Source organism: Ylistrum balloti, unplaced genomic scaffold, assembly GCF_031769215.1.
Source record: "Ylistrum balloti isolate Yb309-2 unplaced genomic scaffold, AGI_CSIRO_Ybal_v1 Utg370844, whole genome shotgun sequence".
Classification (NCBI taxonomy): domain Eukaryota; kingdom Metazoa; phylum Mollusca; class Bivalvia; order Pectinida; family Pectinidae; genus Ylistrum; species Ylistrum balloti.
The window spans coordinates 208,305-220,773 of record NW_026782486.1 but is presented as its reverse complement, the minus strand read 5'-3'; the positions used below and the strand labels follow the sequence as shown (position 1 = coordinate 220,773).

The following is a 12,469-nucleotide window of genomic DNA, read 5'->3' as shown; positions in this document are numbered from 1 at the left end:
ACAACAGAGTTGTATTGTGGTCATGAGATAAAGAACAACAGAGTTGTGTTGTGGTCATGAGATAAAGAAACAGAGTTGTGTTGTGGTCATGAGATAAAGAACAACAGAGTTGTGTTGTGGTCATGAGATAAAGAACAACAGAGTTGTGTTGTGGTCATGAGATAATGAGATAAGATAAAGAACAACAGAGTTGTGTTGTGGTCATGAGATAAAGAACAACAGAGTTGTGTTGTGGTCATGAGATAAAAAGAACAACAGAGTTGTGTTGTGGTCATGAGATGTGTGTTGTGGTCATGAGATAAAGAACAACAGAGTTGTATTGTGGTCATGAGATAAAGAAGAACAGAGTTGTATTGTGGTCATGAGATAAAGAACAACAGAGTTGTGTTGTGAACAACAGAGTTGTATTGTGGTCATGAGATAAAGAAGAACAGAGTTGTGTTGTGGTCATGAGATAGAGATAAAGAACAACAGAGTTGTGTTGTGGTCATGAGATAAAGAACAACAGAATTGTGTTGTGGTCATGAGATAGAGATAAAGAACAACAGAGTTGTGTTGTAGTGATGAGATAGAGATAAAGAACAACAGAGTTGTGTTGTGGTCATGAGATAAAGAACAACAGAGTTGTGTTGTGGTCATGAGATAGAGAACAACAGAATTGTGTGGTCATGAGATAAAGAAGAACAGAGTTGTATTGTGGACATGAGATAAAGAACAACAGAGATGTGTTGTGATCACGACATAGAGATAAAGAACAACAGAGTTGTGTTTCGGTCATGAGATAAAGAACAACAGAGTTGTATTGTGGTCATGAGATAAAGAAGAACAGAGTTGTGTTGTGGTCATGAGATAAAGAAGAACAGAGTTGTATTGTGGTCATGAGATAAAGATTGTGTTGTGGTCATGAGATAGAGATAAAGAACAACAGAGTTGTGTTGTGGTCATGAGATAAAGAACAACAGAGTTGTGTTGTGGTCATGAGATAGAGATAAAGAACAACAGAGTTGTATTGTGGTCATGAGATAAAGAACAACAGAGTTGTATTGTGGTCATGAGATAAAGAAGAACAGAGTTGTGTTGTGGTCATGAGATAGAGATAAAGAACAACAGAGATGTGTTGTGATCACGACATAGAGATAAAGAACAACAGAGTTGTGTTGTGGACATGAGATAAAGAACAACAGAGTTGTGTTGTGGTCATGAGATAGAGAACAACAGAGTTGTGCTGTGGTCATGAGATAACTAACAACAGAGTTGTGCTGTGGTGATGAGATGAAGAACAACAGAGTTGTGTTGTGATCATGAGATAGAGATAAAGAGCAACAGAGTTGTGTTGTGGTCATGAGATAAAGAACAACAGAGTTGTACTGTGGTCATGAGATAACTAACAACAGAGTTGTGTTGCCTCATGAGATAAAGAACAACAGAGTTGTGTTGTGGTCATGAGATAAAGAACAACAGAGTTGTGTTGTGGTCATGAGATAAAGAACAACAGAGTTGTGTTTCGGTCATGAGATAAAGAACAACAGAGTTGTGTTGTGGTCATGAGATAAAGAAGAACAGAGTTGTATTGTGGTCATGAGATTGTGTTGTGGTCTTGAGAGATTGTGTTGTGGTCAAGATAAAGAACAACAGAGTTGTGTTGTGGTCATGAGATAAAGAACAACAGAGTTGTGTTGTGGTCATGAGAGTTGTGTTGTGGTCATGAGATAAAGAACAACAGAGTTGTGTTGTGGTCAACAGAGGTCATGAGATAAAGAACAACAGAGTTGTGTTGTGGTCATGAGATAAAGAACAACAGAGTTGTGTTGTGGTCATGAGATAAATAACAACAGAGTTGTGTTGTGGTCATGAGATAGAGAACAACAGAGTTGTGCTGTGGTCATGAGATAAAGAACGACAGAGTTGTGTTGTGGTCTTGAGATAGAGATAAAGAACAACAGAGTTGTGTTGTGGTCATGAGATAAAGAACAACAGAGTTGTGATTGTGGTCATGAGATAAAGAACAACAGAGTAGTATTGTGGACATGAGATAAAGAACAACAGAGTTGTGTTGTGGTCATGAGATAAATAAAGAACAACAGAGTTGTGTTGTGGTCATGAGATAAAGAACAACAGAGTTGTGTTGTGGTCATGAGATAAAGAACAAGTTGTGTTGTGGTCAGAACAACAGAGTTGTGTTGTGGTGATGAGTTGTGCTGTGGTGATGAGATGAAGAACAACAGAGTTGTGGTGTGATCATGAGATAAAGAACAACAGAGTTGTGTTGTGGTCATGAGATAAAGAACAACAGAGTTGTATTGTGGACATGAGATAAAGAACAACAGAGTTGTACTGTGGTCATGAGATAACTAACAACAGAGTTGTATTGTGGACATGAGATAAAGAACAACAGAGTTGTGTTGTGGTCATGAGATGTGTTGTGATCATGAGATAAAGATAAAGAACAACAGAGTTGTGGTGTGATCATGAGATAAAGAACAACAGAGTTGTGTTGTGGTCATGAGATAAAGAAGAACAGATTTGTATTGTGGACATGAGATAAAGAACAACAGAGTTGTGTTGTGGTCATGAGATAAAGAACAACAGAGTTGTATTGTGGTCATGAGATAAAGAAGAACAGAGTTGTATTGTGGTCATGAGATAAAGAACAACAGAGTTGTGTTGTGGTCATGAGATAAAGAACAACAGAGTTGTGTTGTGGTCATGAGATAGAGATAAAGAACAACAGAGTTGTGTTGTGGTCATGAGATAGAGAACAACAGAGTTGTGTTGTGGTCATGAGATAAATAAAGAACAACAGAGTTGTGTTGTGATCATGAGATAAAGAACAACAGAGTTGTGTTGTGGTCATGAGATAAAGAACAACAGAGTTGTACTGTGGTCATGAGATAACTAACAACAGAGTTGTGTTGCCTCATGAGATAAAGAACAACAGAGTTGTGTTGTGGTCATGAGATAAAGAACAACAGAGTTGTGTTGTGGTCATGAGATAAAGAACAACAGAGTTGTATTGTGGTCATGAGATAAAGAACAACAGAGTTGTGTTGTGATCTGTGTGTTGATGAGAGTTGTGTTGTGGTCAAGATAAAGAACAACAGAGTTGTGTTGTGGTCTTGAGATAGAGATAAATAACAACAGAGTTGTGTTGTGGTCATGAGATAGAGAACAACAGAGTTGTGCTGTGGTCATGAGATAAAGAACGACAGAGTTGTGCTGTGGTGATGAGATGAAGAACAACAGAGTTGTGGTGTGATCATGAGATAAAGAAGAACAGAGTTGTATTGTGGACATGAGATAAAGAACAACAGAGTTGTGTTGTAGTGATGAGATAAAGAACAACAGAGTTGTGTTGTGATCATGAGATAGAGATAAAGAACAATAGAGTTGTGTTGTGGTCATGAGATAAAGAACAACAGAGTTGTGTTGTGGTCATGAGATAAAGAACAAGAGTTGTGTTGTGGACATGAGATAAAGAACAACAGAGTTGTATTGTAGTCATGAGATAAAGAAGAACAGAGTTGTATTGTGGACATGAGATAAAGAACAACAGAGTTGTGTTGTGGTCATGAGATAGAGATAAAGAACAACAGAGTTGTGTTGTGATTATGAGATAGAGATAAAGAACAACAGAGTTGTGTTGTGGTCATGAGATAAAGAACAACAGAGTTGTGTTGTGGTCTTGAGATAGAGATAAAGAACATCAGAGTTGTGTTGTGGTCATGAGATAGAGAACAACAGAGTTGAGCTGTGGTCATGAGATAACTAACAACAGAGTTGTGCTGTGGTAATGAGATGAAGAACAACAGTTGTGTTGTGATCATGAGATAAAGAACAACAGAGTTGTGGTGTGGTCATGAGATAAAGAACAACAGAGTTGTGTTGAGTCATGAGATAAAGAACAACAGAGTTGTATTGTGGACATGAGATACAGAACAACAGAGTTGTGCTGTGGTCATGAGATAGAGATAAAGAACAACAGAGTTGTGTTGTGGTCTTTTCCTTATTCAGCCAACAATGTCGGTTACATTCCTTGTAAATATTAACTGCATAGCCATTAAACTTTCAATGTCCATTGGCTATTCTAGATGTGCCATTTGGATACCGTTTGAAAAAATTAAAAACGGAAGTCATGTGCTTGCATCTGATTTGTCAAACTTTGCTCAATAACTTTTGTTCTCCTTATTAAAATTTGATGAAACTTTGTGGAAAGCATCTTCATAATTATGACACTATATTTTCATCAACAAATCTGATATATAGTTAATTGTCTGGAATTTTGAACATAATAATGGAGTCCATTATCTGATTGGACAAAATTGGTGCAAAGGAGAGGTTTCTGAAATTTATATTTCATCCAATTTTAATAAAAATTTGTATACAGGTGTTGTTTGTGATGACAAACAACAGTGATGTCCATTTTCCGAATGGACAAAATGGCGGTCCTCTAGAGGCAACTTATGTGGTGAGGTTAATCATAACACTACACACACTTACATTGCACAATTAGACAAAATAGCTTCCCTAGTGATGTCTCTAATGTGGGAACACTTTGATATTGTAAACATCCATTTAAATTTTTTCATTGACTGTGAGGGCATTAGGGGCCCTACGTAAAGGTCCCCATTACATTGGAACATGTTGATCAAAATTTGTATGCTGGTAATACACATTACATGAAGATATTTGTTTTTTGGGTTTTTTTGTCCTGGCATAGAAATTATGGAACAAATGATACATGAAAATTAAATAAAGCAACAATGAATAATTGAATTAACATGGCCATTGCAAAAATGATTGTCAAGTTTTAAGGTCTGGCCCAATTTTGGCCCTACCCATCAGCTTCTGGGTAAAATGTCTCAAAGTACCTGTCATCCCATGATTATATACCAATGAAGTTCAAATAATTTCTGTTTGGGAAATGAACAGATTTCATATAAAGAATTTGTTTTCATGTTCTATTTAATTAGTTCAACTAGTTCATGCTACATCTACAATTTACAAAGCCTGGTGGGCTCTCTACTATGGAAGTCCAATAACATCCAACTGTAAAGCATGGAATATCTTTTCTCATTATGGGGTCAGGACTCGCAATTTACATAAAATGAAGTCTCTTTCACCTGAGGAATGTCTAGACCAAATTTTGACAAAATACTTTCATACCATCATGAGATTGATCTATTTACCTTTTTGGACCCAGAGGGTGTGGAGTCACACCATACATTTATATACAAAGTTGAATTCCCTAAATCCAAGAACACTTCAGTCCATTGCTGCAGATTTCTGTAACTCCTACAAAGATCTTTATAAAATTGCGTTAGTCCCTCTATTCGTCTCTGCCTTGCTCAATTCCTGCTCAGTCATTATGACTAGGCCTGTGTATTTATTGTCTAACACCTCATGATATGTATTGCAATATATGTGTTGTGATACAATACATATGTATGTGTAATCCCAGTATAATAATCCGAAGATAAGGTTTTTAGCCATCAGGAACAAAAACAAACATGAAAACTATACAAAAGAAAAAAAAAAAAATTTTGTCCCTTTCTACATCTTTAGTTCATTTTTAAAACAAATTCATAAAATTTCAGTTATAAATAATAAGTAATGTGATTATAAGATCGTAATCACCATCTTAAATATTGAAAAATATTGAATAATCTGTGCAACGTGTGTTCTGTCTCCAAGATGACTAACATCAGGGCCCTGAAGTAAATTGTTAATACTTTTTCTTCAGGAATATTACCACACTGTATTGATTCAGTGTCTGATATTTGCTGATATTGATATGCACTGCCCTATTGTATTCATTACTATTAGCAAATTGAAAGACAATGGATGCAGTGCCATAATTTTACACTGCGGTTGACCTATAACGATGCTGTTGATCACAGAGTCCACCCTTTAAAAAGCAAGAGATGAAAGAGGTAAGAAGTTCAGAACTAGTTTGTCAAAATTTTATTCATTACCACTTCAAAGAAACTGTAATTATGTTGAATGTGACAACAAATAGAGAATGTCCAATTTCTCTTCATTATGTATGACGTTAAAATAGTCATTTTCATTCACAAATTCAACCATACTAGTGTTCATTGCTTTAGCTGTTTAGCTTAGCTATGTTCCTGACTACTTCTTCCTCCTAATTTTAGACATAATGGTCTCCTTCAACTCCCTGAAAAGTTCTTTTCCCTCTTCATGCTTCAACCAAAATTCTTTGGTTTTTGCATCAACATCATCCCAATACTTCTTTGATTTTCCGGGCCATTCTGCCTCTATTTTCTCTAACTCTTGCTTTGTAGGATTGTATCCATATGAGAAGGTTAAATCCACAAACTCGGGGTCTCTGGTAACCGTGTACTCGTTCTTGGTTGTACTGCTGTAAGGCATCCGAAACATTGGGGCAGTTGAAAGGTCAAAGTCATAAAATGCCTGACTCTGCCCTGAAAAAAAGTAAAAAAAAATGGGTTTTTTTTGTGAAATTTCATAATTGTGCAATCTGGTAAATGCAGACAGCTAGAAAATATCAGACATGAATAACTGCTATAAAGATCATTAAGACATTTCTGTAAAGATAAACAAAATGATTTTGAAACACACTTATTCAAAGTATTTCTGTAAGATTGCTTGATTTGTGTAAAGTCTGATCATAGTCCTTTAAAAAAGTAAGTCACAAGAGTTATAGTAATGTCACTATTTTCATAACAACAACAAGAGAAGATACAGAAATGGAGGCCTTGACAATATAACCTTAAGTTGACTTTGGTATTATGGTTCTATATGTACATGTGGCTTTCATTAAACTAAGAATTTCAAACAAGAAGTATAATTTCTGAAATAATTTCCCTTTTGGGCCCTGGACTTGTAGTCATACAAACATAATTAAATCCCATTAATGCTTTAGACAAAACTTGGACAATGCCATAGAAGAAGAATTTTTTATAACTACCTACAATTCCCTAATTAGACTTCATACCTCTGGCCTCAGGGGGTCAGATTCCTCGTTTTATAAAAAATTGGTTTCCTTTCATCCAGGTTTGCTTCAGATCATATTGGGATATGATCAAAACTTTCCAAAAAAATAAGGAATTTCAAAGAATTTTCTCTATTTTCCCTGTAAGACTTGACCCCTACCACCCCAGAAAGTCGAGACCTTTTGTTTAATTCAAACGATTTCCCTTTTATCAAACAATTTTTCACATCAAATTTGGAAAGAATTCCTATATGCCTACAAAAACAGAAGGATTTTTTTAAAAAAAGAATTTGCTCTATTTCACATTTAGGACCCACCCTTCTTTACTCAGACGGCCAAGACCCTAATTTATACAAAATTGATTCCTTCATTCAATACTGACATAATGTTTGCCAACTCAGCACAAACATGATGTCATATTATGTTGTCTATAATCCTGGGAATACATTCCTGATTATCAAACCTTGAGAATGTATCTCCTCATTTCATTTCACTCTAGTCTGCTTCATCCTGAGTCAGCCTTTAGGCCAGCATGATTTTTTTCCACCTGATGAAGGGTACAGGGTAAAACCTATCTTTAGTGCATGGTCCCATCACAATGTCATACTTACTAGCAACATCTCCAAAGAATTCTTCATTCAACATTGTATGTGGGAAGATTGTTGGCCTAAGCTCTGGGTCCGGAACGCAGTCTGGGAAATAGGCTGTGTACAGTTGGATGGTCCATTCATCTTTTGGAGGGAATGCTTTTTTGCAGACATCAATCTAAAATGCAATAAAGTATTGATTTTACCTTGAATTTTGCATATTGTCTGAAATTCTAATTCTAAAGCAGCAGTGCCCTAATAATCCAGACACCCTTGTTCCCAGGAAAATTGTTTGGAGGACTGCTGCCTCATTTGGTGCTAGAAATAAGATAATTCTAGATGACAACAAATCATTGGGAAATGAGCATCCAAATACAAAAAAAATATGAATACACTATGCAGTGCATATCATTTTTAGAAAGTACAGGTTATTAAATATTTTTTAGTGAAACATTACTGTGACATTCAATGAATCATCCATGAAATTGGACTTCATTGAATAACAACAACTTTCACTCTGGAAACTTATACATATTATTTATATTATGAAAAATGAAACTTACTTAGACAAGGAAAGATATTTATAAAAACATGTATTAATACTACACGGGTGTATCAACATTCTAAAAAAAACAACAGAATCAGGGTTTTCCCAGTGAATTGTAAGAGTCTCGGGATTCAAACCAAGTTGTGTAAAACTCAATCAATTTTGGGTCTTTTGTCAATTTAAGGTGTCAAAATGAAGGTCTTGGAAGGACACCACTGTCAACCAAATTTAGTTTGAAGCTGCTGATCTTTATCAATTTTTCTCATAAAGTACTTAAATTTTTTGAATAGTCTAATTTTAAGTGTTACAATGCTTGGAAGGAAATCTACTCATTAGGTTCCTTACAGTAAAAACAGTACTATATATAGAATCTGTCCTATGATAGAACACTCACCATTTCTCTTAGGTCTTGAATAGTTTTGTTTTGTTCTGCCACATAAGCTGTCCTGTTAACTTTCTGAAATTAAAAAAGAAAGCTGTGTTACTTTTTCACACATGTACAATGATATCTGCATATATATACACAAACTTGTTTCCCTTTCAGCAGATCAAACACATGAAAAAGGAGTTGCTGCTTAACAGATGGAAGACAAGATGAGTCCACCTATATGTTTGTGTTTATATATGTCTTTGATAAAAATCATAAAATGATACCGAGATGAATTCATTCTTCTCATTAAAACAATTATATGTACCAACAAGATCATGCTGCCCTCAAGCGTGATATACAACGTACCTGTACTGTCAGTGATAAAGGAAAATTCAGAATTGCTTTCTTTCATCATAAGCTAGAACAATTTTGTTGGAGCTTTTTACTGATACCATGACATTTAATGACCTACCAGCTTGCAAAAGCTTTAGTTTTCTATCTATTAAAAAAAAATTACCCAAAATTAATACTAACTATCAAAATAGTAGTCATTGGTCATTAAATGAAAATTTGTATTTGATAAGCAGATCTTGATGATCTGGTGCTGAAAAACAGAATTTTACTTATTGTGTCACTATTCATTTCTGCCAGCCATCATGTGTTTGTGTTAACAAAATGCAAATGTTATTTGATAACCGTAAGTTAACTCAGAATTACGAATAAAGTGACATTAATGGGCAACATTGTCCTGACTGATTCAGGCTGGTAGCCAATATTGTTTACAGGCATTTTTGTACATGAGTTATCATAAGTTATGCAAAATTTACACATCCAGACTGTTGATAAACAGGATTTCCTTTTCATATCAATTAACTTCTTTATGTGTATATTTCAGTGAAAAGCAACTGTCATTGTTCATAAAGTGATACATTTTATATATATATACAATGATAAAAAAAATAAGTACAAAAAATGGTTTTACTGTGATGTTGCATTAAGGTCTACAAAAGATACTGAGTGTTAATGTCTGAGGTACAACATACATACCATCTCGTCAAGTTCTTTTCCAATTTTAGCAACGCTGTTGTTGGCGTCAACTGGGTAGGATACCTTGGCAGATCCATACTATAAAAACAAGCATATATGAAGTAAATTATTAATGTTAACACAGTCACATGTCAATGTTAACATAGTCACATGTCAATGTTAACATAGTCACATGTCAATGTTAACACAGTCACATGCCAGTGTTAACACAGTTACATGATGTTAAATGTCACATGTTGATGTTTACAGTCACATGTCAGTATTAATACAGCTTGTGAATTCCTCTGCAGGAGGAAGAAAATCAGCATACAATTCTTGTAATATTGATCCTACATCTCCAATAGTCATACATGCCAATTACCAGGGAAGAAGAAAATGGAGAGATAATGGACATTGTACTACATGGCAATGTATACGATGAGGAGCTATAAACAAGTACAGTATGTAATTAACAGCCATGATCTCAATATATATATATATTATCAAAGGTAAGAAACACAATCTTACAGTTTTCTCTATACTGTCGACAACAGCAGCAGGAGCACCAAGAGACTTGTAGCGTGCAAAATCAATCTTCGGTAAAGTTTCTGGGAGCTGAGAAACCCTGAAAAGAACAAGAAGAAATATTCAACCAAAACATACCACAGATATTAATGTATGATACAAGTGTTAATTAAGTCAAGATCAAAATCATATGAATTATAAAGAGCTGAAAGACTTATCGCTCTGATGCCAGAAAAAAATGGGAAATCTTTCTTATCTTTAGAGTTTTCTGGCAAGGAATCCTCACTTTTAAAGTCTTTCCTTGAATACTGTCAAAAAATTTTAAGGGTAGGCTGAAAAAACATTGCCAACTGATTGAGCAGAAACACAGGTACCCTCTCATGATCATGTATTATCTTTTAGTTATGGTCTTTCACATGGAGTGATGGTGTCAACCTGTATAATACTGCTTCATAATGTAAATAAATCATGATGTCATGTATATTAAGAATTTGCCGGTAATTTCATTTTTAAAAAATGAATGAAAAATAAGCAGTATAATAAAGATTTTTGAATACAAATTGATACACCATACCATTTGTCAATCTTGCCACTGGTTACAATAAAAATTGGATGTAACATTTAACCATAAATTTTACTTGGTACCATAAAAGTACATTAAGATCTACATATCCCAATGCATGGGCAGTTATGTTCTCCTAGCATAATACAGCACCAATATCAGCACCTTGAAGATTTTGGTTTTTGAAAAGCAGTCACATACATATTTCAAAACATTTGACCCTTGTAACATTTAAGGCTGAGTCAATGTCAATAGTTTGAACATTGCTGATAAGCATGCCACACATTCAATATTAGTACCTTGGGCCATTTGGTTTCTAAGAAGTTGTTTCTAACATACTTTTAATTAAAACATAAATCAAACAAAAAGGTAACATCTGAAAGTCATGTCAGATGTCAACACATAAATAAGATAAAAATATACATGTAAAAGTTCAAAGTGAACAACCAGTAAGGTGGCTTACATCATGTTATACCTCCTTGTTAAACCGCTCAGGTGTGATTTCTTTTCAGTGAGGTCAAGGTTTTTTATTTTATGTGTAGAAAAATGATGGCATGTTAAGTTAAACTCATCATTTTGTCTTACATAATGTTGAAGGTGCCCTATAACTGAGACCCATGTTATCATTCAACAGAAACCCCATCTGAGGAGTTTAACAGGGTGATCAATATTTTTTTTTATATTTAAATGCATGCACAGATTTCATAAAATATCATCTGACAAAACCATCACATATTCAGACATATAGAGACAAGAACCATTTCCTCTTAAAAAATAATGATAGAAATGTACTTCCAACACTGAAATATGAGTTTATCATGTGGATCAAACTTTGTAGTAGTATCAACTTGTTGACATGATTAGACTATTTAAAGCAGAACATCATGAGTTTTGAAAGACCAAATATTGATATATTTTTTCACATTTACTTAGTGATATTTAGCGATAATTTCTGGTACAGGATCTTTAGTCCTCTACACCAGACTCCTCATTTATTCATTTATTGTCCAAAAAATTCATCAATCCATCAACTTTTGTTAATAGTAGTAACAGGTACTATACAGTGATCACAATTGAAATTGTAAACAACTCTGGCTGTTTTTTTTTTTTTTTTTTTGTAATTGTGATGATGATTTTCTTAATTTCTTTTCATGTAATGGGCTCGCAGAGTCTTTTCCAGTCATGTCCTATATAATTCTTCAAATTTACTTGTGTTGTTTTATAACAGTTGTTATTTTCATGTCAACATCGTCATAATATTTATGCTTTATTTATTAGCAGTGTAAACCGTTGCTGAGATACTTTGATCGGCGAATATCATGCTTCACATCGTGATTTTCAAGTAAAAATTGAGTTAAGTGCATTTTTACTAGAATGGTGCCTTAAAATTGAACGGAGAGGGTCGAGCTAGCATGTCCTTGGGTATCGATATTTCATACTATATACTTACTTTCCTGCATAGGTATCCGAAAGCAATTTGAATTTCTTGAAATTGGCGAGGTTGGCTTCAGACACCCTTTCGCCTAATGCCTTCCAGTTGACGGCAGACGTTGCCAATCTTTTACTCGCCATGGCCTCCTGTTTGCTCTCAAGGGCACAGCCAACCGGTGAAACGTGTCCGCTTCCTCGAATCTGGTTGCAACGGTCCAACTAGAACAATAAGAAAGGTATATACTGTGAATGGGAACGAGGCTAAAACTTGTTATGTCCAAGTTTTCTGCAGAAAACCTTGACGACTTGGGATAGGCATTTTTTTACTCAATAAGAAACTACACAATAAGAACGAACTTCAAAGTCATTTCTCAGAGTCTACTTATTTGTTACATTCACTTTTTTCGGGTTCACCCCTAAACCGTTTCAACAGGGTGCGCCAAGAAGC

General features: G+C 34.9%; 1 protein-coding gene across 1 annotated transcript; it reads right to left on the bottom strand.

The window, feature by feature from the left end:
• Positions 1-5,946: 5,946 nt before the first annotated feature.
• On the bottom strand, positions 5,947-12,210 carry LOC132559040 (ATP synthase subunit d, mitochondrial-like). The gene is made up of 6 exons (XM_060223647.1): positions 12,041-12,210; positions 10,032-10,128; positions 9,525-9,602; positions 8,502-8,564; positions 7,585-7,738; positions 5,947-6,443 (listed from the first exon to the last, which is right to left on the bottom strand). The coding sequence occupies exons 1-6, from the start codon at positions 12,160-12,162 to the stop codon at positions 6,130-6,132; spliced, it is 828 nt and encodes a 275-aa protein (XP_060079630.1). The 5' UTR covers positions 12,163-12,210; the 3' UTR covers positions 5,947-6,129.
• Between the last annotated feature and the right edge of the window lie 259 nt (positions 12,211-12,469).

Bases quoted from the DNA above. Each gene is read 5' to 3' on its own strand.
- LOC132559040 (XM_060223647.1), bottom strand. From the start codon at position 12,162: ATGGCGAGTAAAAGATTGGCAACGTCTGCCGTCAACTGGAAGGCATTA. The intron at 8,565-9,524 runs GTATGTATGTTG...TTTTAATTTCAG, and splicing joins GAAAAGAACTTGACGAGATG to AAAGTTAACAGGACAGCTTA. The intron at 6,444-7,584 runs GTAAGTATGACA...ACTTTTTTTCAG, and splicing joins ATTCTTTGGAGATGTTGCTA to GGCAGAGTCAGGCATTTTAT.